We start from the raw sequence: 21,596 nt of genomic DNA, 5'->3' as shown, positions 1-21,596 counted from the left end.
TTTTGTTAATTAAGTAGTCACTGTTATTAACTCACCTTTAGTATCTAGATATTGTCCAGGTTGTCTAAAATAAGCATGGGTTAAGGGCTTGGGCTTGGGCGAATAAGCAGAAGTGCAGGGTTACAAAAAATTTTATTATTCAATACAAACAGGTATTAAAATACAAAAGGATTTTACATTAAAGGCACTTTCTATCTTATCAATAAAATACAAACGACGATATTTTACACAAAAATAACAGATCGTAGCACCATGTTAAAGAATAACTGTAGATTTATTTGCACGGTTACTCAAAAAGATAGAGAGGATGAATTCTATACAAAAAACTTCAATACAGCTGGTCCTAAGAATTTTTAAATATTATTATCTAAGATCTTTGAACCAAATTTTATCTTAGACTGAATTTACTTATATGTAAAGCGACCAGCACATAGTAACTGCTATTAACAAAAAAAAAACATACCCGTAACAATTGGTATTCTGCACCAAAACGACATAATGTAAAATTAATATACAGGCGTCCCCCTACTTCTCTTCAGGACCATAGTGAACGCAATGAAGTGAGCCACAAAATACATAGTCGCGAGTGCAGTGCAGTTCCTCCAGAAATTCTCATCCTTATAACCAAACCGCGCAAGAACTTCTGGACCAGTTTTGATGCAAGGCATCCCTGGTACATTTACGCATTTGATAGATTCAATGGAATCCCATTGGAGGATCGAGATGGATTCAACTCCGTAGTAGAACCCTGAGAAGTATCTGATCCAAGAGACGTATTTGGTGGCACTGGCGAGATTCAGGTAGATTCCGGAGAACATTGTGCCGATCAGTTCGAAGGGAACTGAGAACAAGGCAGCTGTCTCCATTCGGTCGAACGATGCTGAGAGGAACGAGCCTGCAATTTTGAGATTGAGAGCCAATTAGTGTGGGGTAAATTTTTCATCTTTAGGAGACTGTTGACACAATAATCAATAAATTGTCTTTGGTTGCTTAATTATTTATGCAAGAAAGTAACGATATTTTGTTCAAATACTACAATAATATTAGTAAGTGGGTAGGCAATAATGCGCAAGATTATGATGCAGTTAAAGGCAGGGTCTATCCAAACCACTAATCTAACTAATACAAAAGTTAAGATCAATCAATCAATTTCTAAAAATGTCTAATCAGATTGTTATAAAAATATTAATATAAGTGATAATAAATTAAAGAGATCACATTTTTCTATTTAATAGGTCCTTTATTATTTAATTGACTTGTCAGTTTGATTGATTCGTCCATTGCGTGTTTTTTGTGATGGCATCAGACTTCAAAATCATCAAAGTTTTGTCTGACATGATTTCGGTTGGACTTGTTGTTGTGTCTGATATCATTCTGAGTCTTCACAAGTTTGTCTAACATGTCTCGATGGACACCTTTCTTCTCATGAAGATTATCATTCAATTCATTCATTCATTTACGGTTTGTCCTTATTGTCTGTATATTTCCCAATGAAGAAAACAAAGCACTCACCATAAGCGTTGGCGTAGTTAGCGCACAGAATGCAGACGAAGCTGAAGCCGAGCCAGCCGGTGAACCCACCGTGGAGACCAGCCACGCTGAACACCAGCGACGCGAAAAGCAGCGGCTCGATCACCGCCCGGGGTATCTGCATGTATATACGATAGCTGATTAGATTAAAAAATTATAGCAAAATTACATCTCTATTAGAAGTAAATTTATAAGACTCTCCAAAAATTAGCTCGAGTTGCCGTCTATACATCATCGTAGTTTTAATAATGCTCAGGTGCCTATTTATTAGTTAAAAACTTATTAATTGCATCCTTGTCACGTGATATTAATTTTAGATTAATTACTACTGGCTCGAATCATGACTTAAAGCTTTAGAATACGAATCTTAAAATGTGACCATAACGTTTTTGCTTTGGCTACTAAATGGCATGATTTTCAACCGACTTCAAAAAAGGAGGAGGTTCTCAATTCGACCCGTATGTTTTTTTTTTTTTCTATGTTTGTTACGCGATAACTCCGCCAGTTATGAACCGATTTGAACAAATCTTTTTTCGGCGTATAGGTAATACCTCAAGGGTGGTCCCATTTAAATTTAATAATAGAAAAAACAACCCCCAAGGGTGGAAAATTGGGGATGAACTTTTTTATACGCAATATCTCCGCCGATTATAAATCAATTTGAACGATTATTTTTTTGTTGAATAGGTATTATCAAAAGGGTGGTTTCATGCGAATTTGAAGAAAATATTTCACCCCCAAGGGTGGAAAATTGGGGATGAACTTTTTTATACGCAATATTTTTAATTTTTAGTTTTTTTTTTGTGTTCACGCATTTGAAGTCGGTTTTATTTTTTTAAAAAGTTATGTTAAAAAACATTTTTTGTATATTGATAGTTCTTCTTTATATTTAATAGCCTTCTTCGTTAATCGGTTGCAATAACTAAGGTCAAAAAATTATGAGCTTATGTGTAAGCTTGTGAGTCTGAAATTAGATTGACGGACAATCACGTAATTGGTTTAATTCAACCTTATCTACTGAGAACATTCACAAAGTTCATTTTTCAATTTGTGCGAGAATTCAAACCCAAACTTCCCGATCGGAAGAGTTCAACTATAAACTGGACCACAATGAGTAACGAGCTACTAATATTACATCATCAAAATAAACTATCTTTCGAATTAGGTCAATGACTAAAGAAATATCACATCCCACTAAAATTGCGGTAAATCATTAAAATAATATTACCTATTTTTATAGTAAGTGTGAACAAGGAAAACTCTATCTACCACAAAACCACAAATTTTTTTGAAAGTAATTACGAGTACAATAGTTTCATTAATGTTATCATTTTTTAAAGAAGGAAAATCAGTGGTTTATTTAATGACTATCCACTATTCCATTAATTACGTGTTTTACCAAAATACGCATATCTATCGGTAGACAGCTTGTCTATGTCTAAACTTAGGACTTTTTGGAGTCTTGTAATTAAATTGGTTAACCGATTGAGTCCCAGACGGCATTAATTAATGTTATAACAATTGATTATCTATTGTGTCTAGATTCGCGGAGCTTGAAGGATTAATAAATAATGATGCACTATAAAGTTCATAGTTTATGCTTAATGTAACATTAAAAGAACTGACATGACATTTTAATGAAAACCAACAAAAAGTAGGCCTATTGTGTGTTTGCAGAATTGCAAACAAAGAAAAAAGCTGTTAAACAATATGTACAAGAAAAGGTTCGTAAGATTCTTATAATCCTTAGCTCTACATTTAAAATTTTAAGAACTTTGGTAAAAACTTGAGTAGGTACTAATACGGAAGGACGCACAAATTAATATGAATATTATGAAATTTCGTGGGTAGAATTAGATGTTTCCACCCACGCTCCACTCAGCCTGTGACCACGGCCGGTGCAACCCGGTCGAGAGGTCAGTCAAATACAGTTATTATTAATTCACTATTCGCGTATCGCGTTAAAAACCTCTTTAAATTAATTAAACTGATTACTTAGGCCCAACTTTTATCCGAGAACTAGCGGCCGCCCGCGACTTCGTACGCGTGGATCCCATTTTACCCCCTTCCCGCTTTTCTGTTGAAATTTTTCCTGAATTTTCTTTGCTATAAACCTCACGGAGCCCGAGACCTTTCCAACGAATGCAAAACCGTGGAAATCGGTTCGTGCGTTCTGGAGTTATAGCGTCAGGGAGGAAAACCCGACTTATTTTTATATAGTAGATAACTCCTGATGTAACTGGCACATTGACAGTTTCAGTATAGGAAATATGTCAAAACTGACCATTATTTTATTCTGAGATTAATATTTATTTTACTCTTGTTTGGTCGAATCCACCCTTAATTGACTTACCCAAAATATCATCTTCGACAAATAATACGGCAGCGGCGAATACAGCCCACTGGCTGTCTCCCGCAGCAAGATGGGCACTTCGCTGGGGAACGTGATGAAGACGGCGTAGATGAAGAGGAAGATCGTCTCCGTGATGGTGAGGTACAGCAGACCCTCGACGTTCTGGATGTCGCGCTGGTCGAGCTCGTCGAAGTGGCCCATGTATGGGATGGAGATGATAAGGCCTACGAACTGGGGAAGTAAAAGAAAGATGTTATAGATGGGAAGTGGTACACTATTTTTATATCGATCACACTTTAGTAATACCACACAATAAATACCTCGTTAATGCCTACCTATAACTGGTCTCTATAACTAGCCATAAAGTAGAATACTTGTGGCGAGTTAAAGATCAGATAGGATGGGAACGTGATCTAAAACGTTTATTTTACTTTTTAGTTGAAATACTTTTAGTTTTTAATGTTTTTTTACACACAACGGAGTACGTAGACTAAGCTCTTGGTCTGCACCTCACCTGATGGAAAGTGATGATTAGGCGGAAGGTGGAAGCGGAGAGCTTTACCCGGATACTTCCTATCTTTCCTCTAAACCTTAATTAATTTAATTCTCATCTTAGCTCTTTTTGTTTGAACTATACGATCTGCTCAAAGCTTTTAAGCCACTTCAGATTTAAAACATCTACGAAATCAGTACATACCATTAGAAGTACAAATTCAGCTATCCATATACTGCTATTGTGTTTTATCGTGAGTATATTCCTCCACATCAGCCAGTAAAATTGGACGAAGTAGTTCACTTTGACTCTGCAATCAAACATTTTTATGATCACCCCATTCACAAAGGTCTACTTAAAGTTTCAATGAAATAGTAACAATATTACTTACAGAGTTAGATATCTCTCGAACAGATCATTCTGAAACAAAAAAGTTTTCGTCTTTTCAATATCAAGAAATTAAGAGGACATAAAGATGTTTTAAAGTTAGGTTAAGGTAGTTAAGGAGTTAAGTTTATGTAAACTTAACTGCACTACTAAAGTAGTTCCTAGGTACTTTAAATTGGAAATGTAATTTTGTTACCGCGTATCTATGTTGTCAAGATCATCATTTAGTTGAGTAATAAGTAAAATTTTATGACCTCCTCTATTGATGTCTTCGATTTAGATAAGTCGTTTTGATTACCTAAGTAAGTGAATCTACAGCGAATGTTACATTGTCTAGGCCATTGGTTCCCAAACTTATTTGAGACGCGCCCCCTTTCGACCGTACAAAAAATTCCGCGCCCCCCTCCTCCAGTCAAGATTATTTATTGGTCGTATCGAGCAGTCTGGAATGCATTCTCTTAGCGGTCGCAGGTTTTTTATAGTTAAGTACACAGATGGCCCGCGTCCACCTTTAAAGGTCTTTGCGCCTCCCCTGGGGGGCGCGCCCCTCACTTAGTGAACCAATGGCCTTTCCCTTTTGTACTAACCTTATTATCAGCAGTGCCTTCAAAGTACTCCGTTTCATCCTTGACGTCTCCCACTCTGTTCTCAATGTCCACCGCTATCTCGGAGCGCTGGTACTCATCGCAGATCTTCCGGATCCTCTCACGGCTCTCCATCTCTTTGTCCACCTGGACCCCTAGGAGGGACACGTAGTACTCCGCTGCGTTGAACCCCATTGGGCATTTGAAGCCTAGTCTATTGGAAGGCGAAACAATAAAATTTAAAGATCAATGAAATTATGTCCTTTTTTGAAACATTTTTAATAAAACGTCACTTTCAGATAGATAATTTACGGTTTCTTTAAAATCAGGATCATAAAACACATATTTAAAAAAATAAAAAAGCTTTAGTCCTCAGTGTCCACAATTTTTCGGTTGACACATTTTTTGGTCTGAAAAAGCTATGGCAAAAGCTCACATAAAGTTTTTGTTCGTTTGTTTTTTGGTGTTTCCAGAGAAAAAATACAAATTGAGCCCCAATTAGTACGTGTAGCTGTGAATCATTACAACATGCAGTTTTATTACCCTATTTCGACACGCAACACTCGGACTTTGACTACCTATACCAAATTCAAAACTTGTATTGGACACACGTAAGACAAAAGCGTAGAAGTTTCTTCTGTATTGATCATTACTTGAAATAATAATTATTAAATAGTCTTCATTAAAGTCATTCATACATGCTTTACCTCTTATTGACGCAGGAAGTAATTTTTTCAGGTATACGAGTACCCTTTATGCTTTTATTCTAGCATCTTAATGCTCTCTTTACTTATTGAGACTTTTTTCGTCTACTATGGTTTCTATATAGTTATGTCACTATTCTGTTTTCTTCGAGAGGTACGTTTATGGCCCGTAGTTATATTTAAAAAAAAAAAACATTTTATGGTGGTATTGAGCACGGCCATTCAAATTATTTGAATGATGTGTGAGAGGCGTTCACTTTAAGCTTATTATTAATTTTATATCTTTGTCAAGGAATGGATTTTAGGACGTTTTAACAACTCGTAATGATGGATTTAATTATAGTCCAGTCAATAAAGCATTATAGATGGAAAACTGTAGAACACAATTTCTAACTTCAGGACTTTATTTAGACTAGTTAGGAGGTGAACATAGCAAAAGTCCCCGCCCTTAGCCCTTGAGCCGGCGGGGAGAGGGGGGTTTAAAGGTGCCACTTTTCGGTTTTTCGCTTAATCCTCGGAAACTATGCGTCCTAGTGACATGACTACTTTGAACCAAAAAAAGCATAATTATTCATTCTGCTACAGATGAGATAGACAAGTTTTTATATAAATTGTATAGTTTTCGCGGCATCTGCTCTAGAAAGTCTGTAATATTGGAAATTTTATTTTTGTCTTACATGTTCCCATCAGGAGAAAATCGACTTAATCAACATTGAGCAATTATTCTAGACATGCGGGAGCATGTTAAGCCTAGTTCCAGCGAGGGGACTACACCGTGCGTATTTAGACGAATCACTTTGAGCCACTTTTGAGTCCTCATCACTCAAAAACTACTATGCATTAACACTTCAAATTTGGCTCATGTGTTGAGACTTACAAGATATACATCAGTTTCAAATTTCATAAATCTGCCTCAAACGGTTCTTTAGATATTGACGTCCAAAAATCTACATGTCTAACCTATAGATCAAATTCTAACCACTTCCAGATGACCTCGAAGGTTCAAATTTGGCATCCAGAAAGATAGTTATGTAAATACAAAGGAACAAATAAAAAATCAGTAAATTTTAACATTTCACATGTGATGGATAGATTTTAGTGTTCTAAATGTCGATTTTTGAACGTCAATACCTAAATAACCGTTTGAGGTATATTTATGAAATTTAAAGCTGATATTTATCTTGCAAGTCTCAATACATGAGCCAAATTTGAAGTGTTAATGCACAGTAGTTTTTTAATGATGAGGAGTCAAAAGTGGCTCTAATTGGTTCGTGTAAATATACGCACGGTGCAGTCCCCTCCGTGGAACTAGGCTTAACATGCTCCCGCATGTCTATAGTGTTTGCTCAATGTTGATTTAGTCGATTTTCTCCTGAAAGGAACATGTAAGACAACAATAAAATTTCCAATTTTACAGACCTTCTAGAGCAGATGCCGCAAAAACTATACAAGATATAGAAAAACTTGACTGTCTCACCTGTAGCAAATTGAATAAGCTTTTTTTGGTTCGTAGTAGTCATGTCACTAGGACGCATAGTTTCCGAGGATTAAGCGAAAAACCGAAAAGTGGTACCTTTAAACCCCCCTCTCCCCGCCGGCTCAAGGGCTAAGGGCGGGGACTTTTGCTATGTTCAGCACCTAACTAGGCTAAATAAAGTCCCGAGGTCAGAAATTGTGTTCCATGGATTTCTCTCTACACCGTCGTTAAGGCATTCATTGACTGGACTATTAGGCTTTTAGGTCCAAAAAATATACTATTGTTTTATTTTCTGTCTGTGAGTACGAGTAGATACCTAATATATGTATTATTGGATTCTAAAGGACTCGTTAAACAAAAATACTTCCGGGATAATTTTTTTAACAAAATTAAAGTCTGATGAAGTGTGATGTGACATAACCGTATTTGACACACCGACCCAAATGGAAGCGGCTTCTATATGGCTTCTAGCCACCATTCCAGTGTTGGTGGCCGGACATGAAACCAAATATCACGTAATTGTCATTACGAAACTATTAGCACGTAGCTTAAATTATTTAGGCTGTGTTACGCCATCTTACTTTAACTCTGATAAACGTCAAAAATCTGTCAAAATCCATATAAAAACACCGGTTATCATTAAACTTACGGTCAAAGTTAAGTAGTGCAACTTAGCCTTACTTCAGTAAAACAACGTCACTATTAAGCAATTGAAATTCCATACATAGGTTTTTTTCTGTACTCGCTTTTCTTCACCTTGGAGTGAGACTGCTTATCAAGTCCAAAAAACACAGGCTGAAGGACCTTCAAAATCATTATCATTATCAGGTCATGAATTTCGCTTCCACTACAAAGACTTACCAGAGACAAATGGGAAGTCCTTAATAAAAACCACTCTAGTCTACTTACGACGTAAAGAAAATATCAGCTTGCTCGATCGTCCCATGGAAGGCCATTCTTCCATTGGCCAGCAACACCACCTGGTGGAACAGCTCGAAGACGCCCGAAGCCGGCTGGTGGACGGAGCAGATGACCAGCTTCCCGCCTGTGGCCAGTTTGCGGAGACGCGAGACGACCGCGCTCGCTGCCCAGCTGTCCAGGCCAGTTGTGGGCTCGTCGCAGAACAGGATTGGGGGATCGTTGAGAAGCTAGTAGGGGTGCAAGAAATTGTTGTTGAAGTAAGGCAAGGACGTAGCACATTTATCAACCCGGTAAGGGATCGTAACCGTATCAACTCGAGACGGTCAGTATTCTTTGTGAGACTCCATACTGCAACGCACGCTTAACCGCACCTTAACGTCAACGCCTCGCCTCGCGGTTGACAGCGCGATGCCTTTTCGAGTTGATAAGTCTGCTATGATTTTTAATATCTTTATTGAGTTTTTGTAACTACATAGGTGCTTCGTGCCAAAATTATTATAATATTTTAGTGACGATATTGAGGGCCTGTTTTACCAGTTCCTGCTAAAGTTTGAGATAGTTATCTGACATTATGATGCTATAAGTAATGTAGGCTGAATACCGGAAAGTTTTTTAGTATACATCTACGTTAGGGGGGCCTGTGAAACCGAGTGTTGTAATTTTTTTGACAGCCTAACAGTTCCAAAAAGGCATCATCAGCAAGTGTAATGGTGAAACAGACGCTATCTTTGAAATTGATATTATTTTATTCATCTTCTAATAAGCTAATGCTAAATAAGATGTATTTCTGTCTTAATATCTGGATAAGATCGCCTAAATTCTGCTTCTTCAAATTTAATATCTGCTTACTTTGGTGTTCAACAAAAAATCATCACTCTATCAGTAGTAGGGATCTTACCTGGACAGCCAAAGCGACCCTCTTCCTTTCCCCTCCCGACAGAGCCTTCAGTTTTGTCCTGGTGCAGTTGGCCACCCCAAGCTCTCCCAGCAGTTGCTGCACTCTCTTGGCGCGGATGATCTTAGTTGAGCGCTTGTCCATCATCAGTCTGGCCTAGAGTAGAAGATTTGATTAGATTTCATCGGAATCTCTTGGTTCTTTATCGCGCGCGTCCCGGGAACCAAGATAAAAACTATCTTATGTACTATCGCTAAAAATAAAACAAAAATTGGTTCGGTCGTTTAGGCGTGAAAGCGTGACAGAAAGACAGACAGAGTTCATCATCATCGTCATCATCTCAGCCATAAAACGTCTACTGCTAAACATAGGCCTCCCCCAATGCTTTCCATGTTGCCCGGTTGGTAGCGGCCTGCGTTCAAGCGTAGTAATTATTATTATTCTGTGGTTCAATGCCTTCCTACTACCTATACTAGCTAGACAGAGTTACTTTCGCATTTTTATAGTAGGAAAGTAGATATAAATTAATCAATGAAACCTTTTCTGACATAAATCCTCCATAAAAGTACCTCGATGAAGTTCAGAACATTATTTATTGATGTCAATATAATTTAGTAGCTCATCCAACACTTTACACCTTTAATCCAGCCATAAAAAGCTTAACAATAACGTAATTATGTCGTAAATAGCAAAATGTTTGTAAAATATTACAGCGACAATGAATTGGGCGATGAATTTAATAAATTTGATGCCTCTGTGTAGTGATTTACATAATTTTGTGTAAGGCAGAATAATGTTGAATAATTTACATAAGGTAATCTTTTGGAATGTCACCTGGTTTTGGTATCTAGGTAGGTACTTATTTTGAAAGTAATTATGGAACCGACTTGGTAAGTCCATGGGAACGATTGGCAGTGATTTAGATAGCAGTTTTTAATCTTACAATAATTAACTAGATCTATTTATTTGGGATTTCATTTGATTAAATGGCTTGGGTATTAAGTAACGTTTAATAAGAATATCCTAAAAACCTTTTACTTATTGCTATTGTAAATATAATATGTATGTGAATTGTTGAAAAAATTCTAAACAAAACCTTAAAAATTAATCTTTTTCTCTCTTAGTCATCAGAGGTACGCATTTGATAAAGTTTACAGCCTTATGCGGGCAGCGCATAGCAGGACCGGTGTGTGGAAATCCTTGGGGGAGGCCTTTGTCCAACTGTGGACATTATTCGGCTGAAACGAACGAACGAACGAACAGCCCTGGTAGACTTTATTAACCGCCATTGTAGGCTTATCTATTTATCTTAACAAACCCACTTCTAGCATAAAGGTTATATAGAGGTAGTAAAAAAGCTTCTAGACAGACATTCATAAATATATCCTTTGGATTTGAATGGCATATTACGAGTATATGCCATTTCTAAGCACAAGAAGACAGAAATCGTTTAATTTACAATAGTTAAATATCTTATTATTAAGCAGAAGTCAAAATATTTAGAAGAACCTTAACTTCTTGTATTATGGAACTAGTTTGATGACATCCATACTCAGCTTTAGATTTTTCATAACAGAAAAACATTTTGTTTGTAACTCTTCGTAGGAAAAAAACGTTGAAAAACGTGTACTATGGCGATGGATCAAATAATGATAAAGTGTTTTACATCAAATTAACATCTTTACTCCATTCTGACCTTGTCTTGCGTCACAAAAGCTAGATTAAAAGAAGAAAAAACTAACTGAGCTGATGCAGCGACCCAAACTGAGGCCCGGTTTCCACCAATGCGGAGCAAAGCGGAGAAGTGAATAACCAATCAGATTTCATGATTTCTACTTCTCGCCTCCGCTCCGCACGGCACCGCACCGCCGTCGCTGTCAAATTCTATATAAAATGTTGGAGGCCCGACTCTTCTCCGCTCCGCTTTAGTAGAAACCGGGCGAGTCTTGGCCTCCGACAATAAGAATCTCCACTCCGGTCTGTACTGCGCAACCTTCCACCAGAGAGGGCCGGATCGGATACGGCTTTTTGGGCTTCAACCCAGGGCTCCGTGGATTCAATTCCACCTAAGTCAAGACAAATATTTTACTATCTCATTTTTTCTATACTTTGAGTAACTAGGTGGGTCCCTAAGTAGTATTAGCCCAGGACCCCCTAAATTCACGGTCCGGCCCTGCATCAGTAGATAATCGACGTGGAGATAGCGTAAGTCCTTGGCAACTTCGTCTTCCCAGCTCTTACCTTGATAGGGCTTTTTTACTCACCATGAATACCATGTGTTCCGCTACTGTCAAGTCCTCAATCGCGAGGTCTTCTTGCGGCAAGAAGCCGGAGATCCTGGCGATCAGATCCGCCCCAGCCAGGCGTCCGTTCAGCATGAGGTAGCCCGTCATGGCGCTTTTGTCGCGGCGGCTTATGGCGGCCAGAAGAGTCGTTTTTCCGGCACCACTGGACAAAGACGTTTCATTAGAGTTTCAAATATTATAAATTGGGTTTTATATTATAAAGATGAGATAATGATGAGGTCAGCCCCGGCCAGGTATCTGTTCAGCATGAGGTAGCCCGTTATGGCGCTTATGTTACCGCGGCTTACGGTGGCAAAGGTCGTCTTGCCGGCACCACTGGACAGAGACATTTTCTTGGACTTACAAAGTTACAAAGGCATCACTAGACAAATATTTTATTGGACTTTAACATAGATTATTAGAAGGTAGCAAAGTAAGTTACGACCTAATATCTGCTCAACATGAGGAAGCCCATCGTGACACATTTGTCGCGCGGTGACTTGTTATGGCCAGAAGGCACGGGACAAATGGTTTTTATTGGACTTAACATCGAACATTATTAGATGCCTCAGTTTCTAATGATAATGCAGTGACGGCCAAAATTTCAGAATTCGTTCACAGGTGGACAGGATGATAGACATGGATTTTACTTTATTTTGGTAAAATAAATCTTAATGGCGTCAGAACCACCTTTGTGACGAAAATTAACGTAAAAACGGTTGAGCGGATCAGATTGTTGCGAACGCTGCTTATAACGGTAAGAGATAACTAATTAGTTTTTGTGTAAATAAGTTTTTAAGCGTACCTAATAAAATTCTGCAAAAAGTTCACAATAATTAAACTTATTTTACCTACAAACAGACAACTTTGAAAACAGAATAAAGTAGGTACGTACTCCAAGTTGTATAGAATATTGATCTTATGTGCCAAATAGTGTCAATGGTAGGACATACGAGTACAAAATCATGAATAACTAAGATTTAACGACTATTTTTGATCGTGCGATAAAATCTTTGTAAGACTATTTCCAAATCTAAGCAGGTAGAGTCGCGGGAAATAGCTACTATTTTAGTTAAAAGTTTATAAAATTAAAATGTATTTCATCTAAAACGTGGGAGTGTTACTTTTGTAAATTAATAGGAATTTAGATAACCATATTGAATTTACATATTTTTTATATCAGCATTTAAATGAGCTCCAAATGTAATTTCATACATTTACGATTCATTTGAATTGCAACATAATAAAGTGTTATCTATAGAGGCGTTTACGAGTAGAGTCGTACACGCCCATAATAAAAGTAGTGGGCATGAGTTTTATGTTAAGTTAGATATAGCTTAGTAACTAGGTAGTACAACAATAACCTAACCATATTATAATGATTTTCCGCAGTTGGATTTTGAAAATTGTTTCTTTTGTAGATAGGTTGGTAACTTTTACCTTTTGAATTTTATTGTTGTTGAGCTTTGGCTCAAAACTAACAATCTTGTTCCAAATTAAAATTCCAAACCACCGATTGTTATTTCTATAAACACAGTTTCTTAGGTAGGCACTGCCTCAGTTCACAAACCTCTGGTATTTTTTTCAGGATTTTCAGAATCATACCAAATTGGATTAAAAAATATAGCAACAAGTTAAATCGTTTTGAGAATAAGTTTTATTTAATGACTCAGCAATCACTTATTTTGAATGATGTTCGAAAAACTCGCCTCTTTGAAAATCGGTTCAGTATCAGCATTCCGACAGTGATTGGACGCTGCCAGTCATTGGACAAAACAACCCTTGAATTTTCTTAAAATGAATATTCCTTCAAATACAACGAATATTCCTTCAAAAAACGCCTCCATCAGTCGGAATCTCTCAGTTGTTGAAATAGAAATGCTGTTTTTAATTCAGTAAATAACTGCCCAAAAAATTATAACTTTCTCAAGTGTCCAATGACTGGCAGTTTACCCTATTAGTTTTTGTATTAGTTCTGTTATTTTTTTAATTCTGTTCTTCGCATTTGTCCACCTTAAAATTTGTCAATCAGTTTTTTTTTCTGAATTCCACAAAAATACATGAAAATCTTCAGATAGCAGTAATGGGAAAAAGACATAAAAATGATAAAAACAAGCGAAAATAGAATTGATGTAAAACATTTGTTAAACAAATAGGATTTTAATTAATTTAATAGTTATCGTTATTTTAGCTGGGTTGATAACATAATAATTTATTGGTTATTTAAATCAACCAGTCTGTAACCCGATATTATATTATTGATATTCAGGAAATACATAACTCAAAAGATAGAGCGCTGAAATTTAAGCAGTTATCTATATTACACGTCGTAAAACAAATTAAGTGCAACTTAATCTCTTGAATAAATAATACTATACCTACTTATGTGAACTTATCTTAAACATTTTTATAGTTTAAACTAGCTTTTGCTCGTGGCTTTATTTGTCATTGCCAGGTCGCGCGCACGAAACCAAACTTGCACGAAAGTCAGTAGAAATTCTTATTCTCAGTTCATCATCATCATCACCATCATCTCAGCCATAGGACGTCCACTGCTGAACATTGCACTCCCCCAATGCTTTCCATGTTGCCCGGTTGGTAGCGGCCTGCGTCCAGCGCCTTCCTGCTACCTTTATGATGACGTCGGTCCACCTTGTGGGTGGTGATTCTCAGTTAATAGCGAGTTAAGCTGTTGAGTGCCACATTGGGAACCCAATACAAACATGGAAAAGATATGGATTTTAAATGTCGAAATCATAGTTGAAAAGTTAGGTGTTTTTCCATTTCCGGTGATATTTCGATTTTAATGTCGATTAGGTTAAAAATAGATAAACCTAACTAATTAGTAGGCTATTAATTAGTTATGGTCGAGACCATTTTTACAAGATTTCCATAAAATAACAATTAAAAAGTGGACCACGGATCAATCTAATGAAGATTGATGGTTTCCTGGACTACTCTGAAATCACATATTTAAATAAGAAACAAACCGAAGTTACTTAAGAAAAGTATTAACTACTCTTATCTACAGAATAAAGAAAATGTCAATGTTAAATCCTTTAGTTCTAAGTTACGAGTATCTGATGAATGCAATGCATCCTTTTTTCAGTTGTAAATTAAGTATTTTTTCAGCTTTTAGACACTTATTTCAAATAGGATATTAAAGTTGTTATCTGACCCCGTTCTGTAATTATGTTCGGCGGGGAAATACATTTTTCGAGGCAATTTTGAATTTTTTCTCTTCGTAACGATTTCAATTTCATTGTCATTTGTTGTGCTTAAAAAAACGTTACTATTAGAGATTTACTTACTATATTTAATATCTTTTCTTAAAGTTAGGTACAATGGTGCCACGACAAATTTGTAATGCCTGCTTAAGCTAAATTAGAATTAAGTTTTATTTTCGTAGTCATGGCTAATACATAGTTCTACTCGTATACATGATGACAGCTACATTGAATTTCTAAGTAAAGTAGGTATTTAGTCAGAAATAGAAATCGTTGTTACCTTGAACCCATGAGAGCTACCAAGTTGCCGGACGACACAATACCGCTCACTGGAACAAAAAAACGAATTAAAAGTGGAAAACGTGACAAAATTTGGTCTATTGAAAATGATTTGGCTTATAACAGAACAATTTATTTTTATTTTTATATTATTATTTACAATTTAAAGATTGATAGACACTTAGATTAATAAAACCTAGATGGATAGTCTTCATACAAACGCTTCGTCAAGAGTGAGGCAAAAATCTTATGTCATTAGTGTCAATTTTGTTGGGGAGTGTAGACAGTGAAGGCGATTTTCCCGAAAGTAGGGAAATTTTTAATACGTTTTTAATTATATTATAATTAACAAAAACAAAACGCATCATGTACTTACTTATTTATTGAATTCAAAGTACCTACCTAATTACAATAAGATAAATCGACTTAAAAGTCTCGATTTCATAAAAAAGGAAGTGTATTTGTAGGGCGAACAATTGGGAAATAAATTTTCTTGTTACTGGTATCATTCCCGTATTTAATTTTTGAAAGCCAAATTCAAGCAAAATACGCGTCGAATTGTAGTACTTACTTATGAAATGTAACACTGGTCACTTTCTTTCGTTTTTCTGATGTATTTAGACACCCTTTCACAGCCCAAACCGTCATAATTAATTAAAATTCGTCGGACGTGTTTACCAATTTTTCACTTTGACAGTTCATGTGACGTTTACGGGTGAGCCATTCTGGCTCACTAAAAGCTGCCTCACCTTTCGTGCACTGACTATCTATCTAGGTTTTATTAATCTAAGGATAGACAGAACAATGATATTTTGTGTTTTACAAGAGTTAAGTGGCTTATACTACACAAGGAACCAAAATAGCTTATGAGTAAGTAGGCTATCCCTAAAAATAATCACAGATACGCACAGAAAATTTTAAGTAATATTACTTATTAACTGAGAAATTTTGCTTATAAGATCAAAAGTTTTATGGCAAGATGTCAAATAAGCAATAAAAACGACAAACGTATGGGCTTATCGCGATAAACCGATAACCTAGGCCTATAGCTTAATGTTCAAGATAGCATCTAATTTATAAATATTGAACTATAATGTAGGAAATACTTTTTAGTACAGTTTAGCACTGTTCAATACAAAAATGCATAGCAATTTGATTTTAAAGGTTCTCCTAACACTTAACTTTCGAATTTAAACTCTTAATTACAACATTCTCGCCAGATACATAATTACCAATCTAAGGAAAATAACCAACGCATCAAACCTCAAAAGTACAAAACTAGTCGGAAACCAGTTAAAGTTAACTGGAACGCCGTGAGCGAGTTGTGACATAGCCCTTTGGCATTGTGAATGACTTTGGGTATAATTAAGTTAAATTTAATATATTCCCCAAATCAAATATGAAACATCTGCGTTTATAAACGCATTAGATGAATCGAGTAATGTGTATTTTATTATCAACGGCTTCAAATAGCTAGTTATAACAAGAAGTTGCTTTAAATATGATTTTAGGCTTCGTAACGTTTTCGTGAATTTCGGTCAATCAGAGAAAGACATTACCACCTTCAAAAAATCATTTTCACCTTCAAATTGGCCAAGTGCGTGTCCTGTCACGCGCAGTGAAGGGTTCCGTAGTTGTCCGTCGTTAACACAATATATTTTAGAAGCAAGCAATTACTTCATCTAAAGTCACTTTTAATATTGAAACCCCTAAGCCATTTTAAAAGACCTATCCAACGATACCCCACTCGATGGGGTAGAAGATGAAAAAAATATTTCATCACCACTTTACATGTAGAGGAAGCTACCGTTCTGTCGGCGTGATTAATATACATACCTCCTCAAAATTACAGCTCTCTAGTGCCAATAGTTTCCAAGCAAAACCTCGGACAGTCAGACAAATCGAAACTATAAGGGTTCCTTGTCAGGACTAAGGAACCCTAAAAAAGCCTGTAAAACAGCTCTCTCTCTCTCTCTCTATTTTAATCTTTAGCATAGTAGATACATAAGATTTAGTTCCCATCTAAAACACATAACATTATCGAATTTATTTATGTAGATATGTCGCTTTATAATCATCTCGAGTTGCTGATTGCTTGTCAAACACGCTGTTAATCACATCATGAATTGAAACTTGATACAAATCAATTATTGACCAAAATCATTTGTCAGATCAAGATATACTGATATCCTTATGGTTATTGCATGACTTGGATCGATTTACAATAAATACGCGAATATTGAATAGCATTCTTTTTTATGCAATCGGGTAGTCAACACCAGTCAAATGATATTTATTTTGTAGTTAAAGGTTCTTTTTGTTACTACTGCAAAAAGCAAAACTATAGTTTTTACCCGACTGCGCCAAAAGGATGGTTATGTTTGTATAGCATTAGGTAAATGGTGAATGTCAATTAATTTGTTTCAGAACTTGTTCCTGTAACTTCACCATGAACGGTCATGAACCGGTGAAAATAATCCTAATTCCCTAACTTAAAACTCGGTTCACTCTGTCTTAGATTTCATGTGTTTTTTTTAAATATTTATTTCTACCAATTAAAAGCCCTCAATTCAGGCTTGAAATTGAATTTAGAGTTGAACTTCTTTCTGTAATTCACACATCTACGACTCAGGAGCTAGTCGTAACTATCTTTAAACACTATTCACTATGATGTCATACTTGCCTCCATGCAACACCTTCACCTCTTCATACGTGGGCGATCTCCATATGCTGGTCTGATGTTTCCTCTTCCTATACACTGAGAGGTCCTTCCAGGCCAGTGTGAGGTTCTCAGGGTTGTCCCCCATGCCCCCGATCTCGTCATCCTCCCAGTTCACAATCGCCCCCGTGAGGACGTTGCGCGTTGGCAGCTTCAGACCAAAATCCTTCATTTTGGGGCTACGTCATTTGGTACTGTGGACAAAAGAAGAAAGTTTTTAATTCAAATTCTTTATTAATTTGAAAGCCTGTTCAGTGCATTTAGAAATGAAGGTCCATTTCCAAGCAGAAAGGATAGTTAATTTAATAGCTTTGCCCTACCACACCACTTCGAGTCTAAATATCCGCTGTCTTGGTATCGCGATTGTGACAGGTTGTTTATGTCACTTTGTCTTCTTAATTGATATTTTATCTTGTGATACCTGTGTAGTTAGGTGCTTTTGTATGTGTTTTAACTATGTCCTCGCGATAGTTATTTTTGTTATTAAAATAATGACGTATCAAAACGATGTTACTCCAATTAAATTTGGGAAAGAATGTATCCATTGGGCCTCCATAACAATATTTCAAATACTTAAGCTGGTAATGTAAATAAGATTAAGATGCCATTAATGCTTTTAGAGATAAGATTTCAACATCTGATGGAAGGTCCACCGACTCTTATAACTGCAGGGCACCTAGTGACTTCTTCCGGTTGGTGAAACCACTCTGAATGCTATCAATTGGTTCAATTGCTGCCATCATTTTGTGGGTAGCTATATTAGCTGTCATTCACACGTCTCCAAGAATCCATTACGAAGCTGCGCGTGAGTTGGCTTTAAATTTTTGTTGCGAATTCGCCCCTATTGCTTCTAAATAAGATCACTCATGGCGTTTACCTTGATGTGCATTAGTATTTGTCTACGATTGTGATCGTTTTTGGGGACAAGCAAATATGAAGAATGAAGGAATTTCAACAGCAGACGGAGTGTCTACAAACAATGAGTTCTGTTTGTTTAATATTAGATATTGAGGTAAAATGTAATAATGTTCTGGTTATTTCAAATTATGAGAAGTAAAATGAAAGCTAAAATTTTCCTATCTACTTACTGATGTGGTTAATGTATAAGGATACATATTTAAAAGCTTTAAAGCGCAGGAAATTCCTACTAATAATTTTATTTATTTATACGTTTGATTAAAATTATCTTAACATTTAATTTGGTAATGAAATGTCATTCAGATAACGTTTTATTTTAAGACTCGTACCTATTTATAGACCGGGTTTGATATTTACATTATTTACTACCTGACTAACTTATTTTCCCAAGCTAAAAATGTCAAGAGTGGACTGAGCATTGACTGCATGAAATATTAAAAATCTGAAATAACGATATTTAAGGTCAGGCAATTAAATTCATGCAAACTATCGACATGAACTTAAAATATTTAATCAGGTAATTAATTAAATTAGTAATCGCTTAATAAGAATTTTATTTATTGTCAATTTGAATCTTACCCCTGGTATCTTGAATTTAAGAGCATGGGTTCATAGATACCAGCTGCAGCATCAGCAACTGTCTTAATAAATACGTCTTTACTTTGTCTTGTTAATGAAAATCGAAACCTTTCATACAAACAATGTTCATTTTCCCAAGTCAAAAGAAATAAGATTTTTTTGATAAGCTAAATTATAGCCAACTTTGGAATGGATGCATCAGATTGTTGACACTTTGAAGGTGTTTTACGACTAGAAAAATATCACCACGAATCAGGGACAGCTGAATTGGTCGATTTAAAAAGAATTGACGCTTAGGCTCTTTCAAATGAGACTTTAAGCAGGATATCAGTCGTGCATGCGTTTGCAATTACAGTGGTCTTGCCCCAAACGTTGATATTTATTCCAACGCAGTTTTCATATTTTTTGTGCGAGGGTCTGCAAAAGCACGCCGGATGATGTCCTGCTCAAAATTCCTCATTTGAATACATTACTAATAGTGTAGGTATTTATAGCGATAAAAATGTTCGATTCCTGAAGGAGTCCGGAGCAACCAGTATTAATTTTTGAATCGTTTTTGCAGGCTCCATTTGGATGTGCGTAATCGCCCTTAATTACCAAAGCCTAAAATCATTAATCCAAAGTATACACGACGGCAATTCCCCTTGTGGTGGAGACTCCGCTTTCCCCCACGACCGTTAGGGGTCGGGTTTCGCATAGCGCTGACTCTGTCAACTATGGTTAATTTAGTTTGATCAATCTATTGCTGTGCTAATTAAACTTATTTTTAGGATATTTCAACCATAATGAGCTTTATTAGCTTCGAAATAGTTATGCGGTCACCTGCACGGTTTTTGGCTGGTCGTCCGAGCATAATTATTAAGTAGTTAATTCAAGTTCAAGCTATAAGTACATGATTTTTGTATGGCTAGCTAACAAATCAAACCTTAACAATATCAAGCAGTAAGTACTATAACAGGTTCATCAATAAACAGTTGTCAGACACGTCATTAATAAATAACTTGTTGTGGAAGGCCTAAGTAACTTTAAACTTAGTAACATGGGTGAATGTTGAAGATAAAAATATATTAAGAGCATCTTGTACGATGGAAAGACATTGTTAAAAGTGGGTATTTGTATAGGTTGTGTGTTAGAGAAACTTAATCAAATATTATGATGCTGCGCCGTCAAGATAAAGATGTGGTGTCGTGATGAAAAATGAAAAAATCTGAATTAACTACACACTTCCCTTAAATTTCCTAATTATTATACGCCTTTGATATAAAATACCCATTTGTTAGATAAATTCCTGAAAATTATAAGGTTGTGCAGGTTTTGACCATTGTACCTTTAAAGGGAGACCAGATCCAAAGGAAGATTTAAGTTATTTGAGCTAAAACTTAAATACTTCAAAAACACCCTTTGAACCACGACTTTCCCTTTTACTAGTCGGGTAACAATCTAGTTACAATGTCTAGTAAAGGGACCGAAGTACCGAACTCACCAGCCTGTGACAGAAGAAAACTATTTCACAACATGTAGGAAATAGATCCGCATCCGAGTATATAAGGTTACACGCACACTTGCACCAAAAACATGTAACAGGCACACTAACGTAGTATAAAGTTCGTCGGATTATAAATTAGCCTATTTATTAAGCTAGAAACGTCAAGCGCCCGAGCGCGCGTTCTTACGACTGCCTACGCTACGGCAGACTTGATTGTCTCGATTGGGCGTGATACCAACTAGGCGGGTCGACAGCATTGCAACTAGTGCAATTGGGATGCAATAACGAAGTGTCAAGTAGATTAATTAGTTAGGTTTTTGCATTCTTGCTTAGTGCTTGGCAAATTGTGGAGATACTGAAATTCAGGGACAGTTTCTGTTGGAAAACTTCAGGATTTAACAACTTTCGATTAATAAATCGTATTATAAATTTATGTTTTTTTTATCACTAAAGTACTAAAATTATAAATTAATTAGGTCATTTGATAGTTCTTTTAACATAAATATTTAAAATAAAGTCATTGCCGTATTGAAATTATGAAAATTCATTTATTTCATGTTTTTTATGACATTTAACATTTTATAAGAATAGCTTTAGAAGAGCTGTAACATATTTTTCAGTTTTTCACTTTAAGATTTCATTCAGAGTTCTGACTGGGTCTGACTGAAAATGTAATTAATGGTAAGGAATTCTTTAACATTTCTTTACCTTCAGTATCAGTTCTATTCTAAATTGTATCAAGTTGTTGAGGAATTTGAG

At 36.1% G+C, this 21,596-nt stretch overlaps 1 protein-coding gene across 1 annotated transcript; it reads right to left on the bottom strand.

Annotated features, from left to right (window-relative positions):
• Nucleotides 1–132: 132 nt before the first annotated feature.
• On the bottom strand, nt 133–21,021 carry LOC135083086 (protein scarlet-like). Its single transcript, XM_063977885.1, has 12 exons — nt 20,835–21,021; nt 17,819–18,048; nt 15,137–15,185; nt 11,609–11,792; nt 9,348–9,500; nt 8,438–8,676; nt 5,351–5,561; nt 4,768–4,796; nt 4,581–4,686; nt 3,884–4,114; nt 1,513–1,648; nt 133–895 (listed from the first exon to the last, which is right to left on the bottom strand). The coding sequence occupies exons 2-12, from the start codon at nt 18,024–18,026 to the stop codon at nt 507–509; spliced, it is 1,935 nt and encodes a 644-aa protein (XP_063833955.1). The 5' UTR covers nt 18,027–18,048; nt 20,835–21,021; the 3' UTR covers nt 133–506.
• Nucleotides 21,022–21,596: the final 575 nt, after the last annotated feature.

This window comes from Ostrinia nubilalis, chromosome 1 (genome assembly GCF_963855985.1).
Source record: "Ostrinia nubilalis chromosome 1, ilOstNubi1.1, whole genome shotgun sequence".
Taxonomy (NCBI): Eukaryota; Metazoa; Arthropoda; class Insecta; order Lepidoptera; family Crambidae; genus Ostrinia; species Ostrinia nubilalis.
The sequence above is the reverse complement of the archived record's forward strand: the minus strand, read 5'-3'. Positions and strand labels throughout refer to the sequence as shown.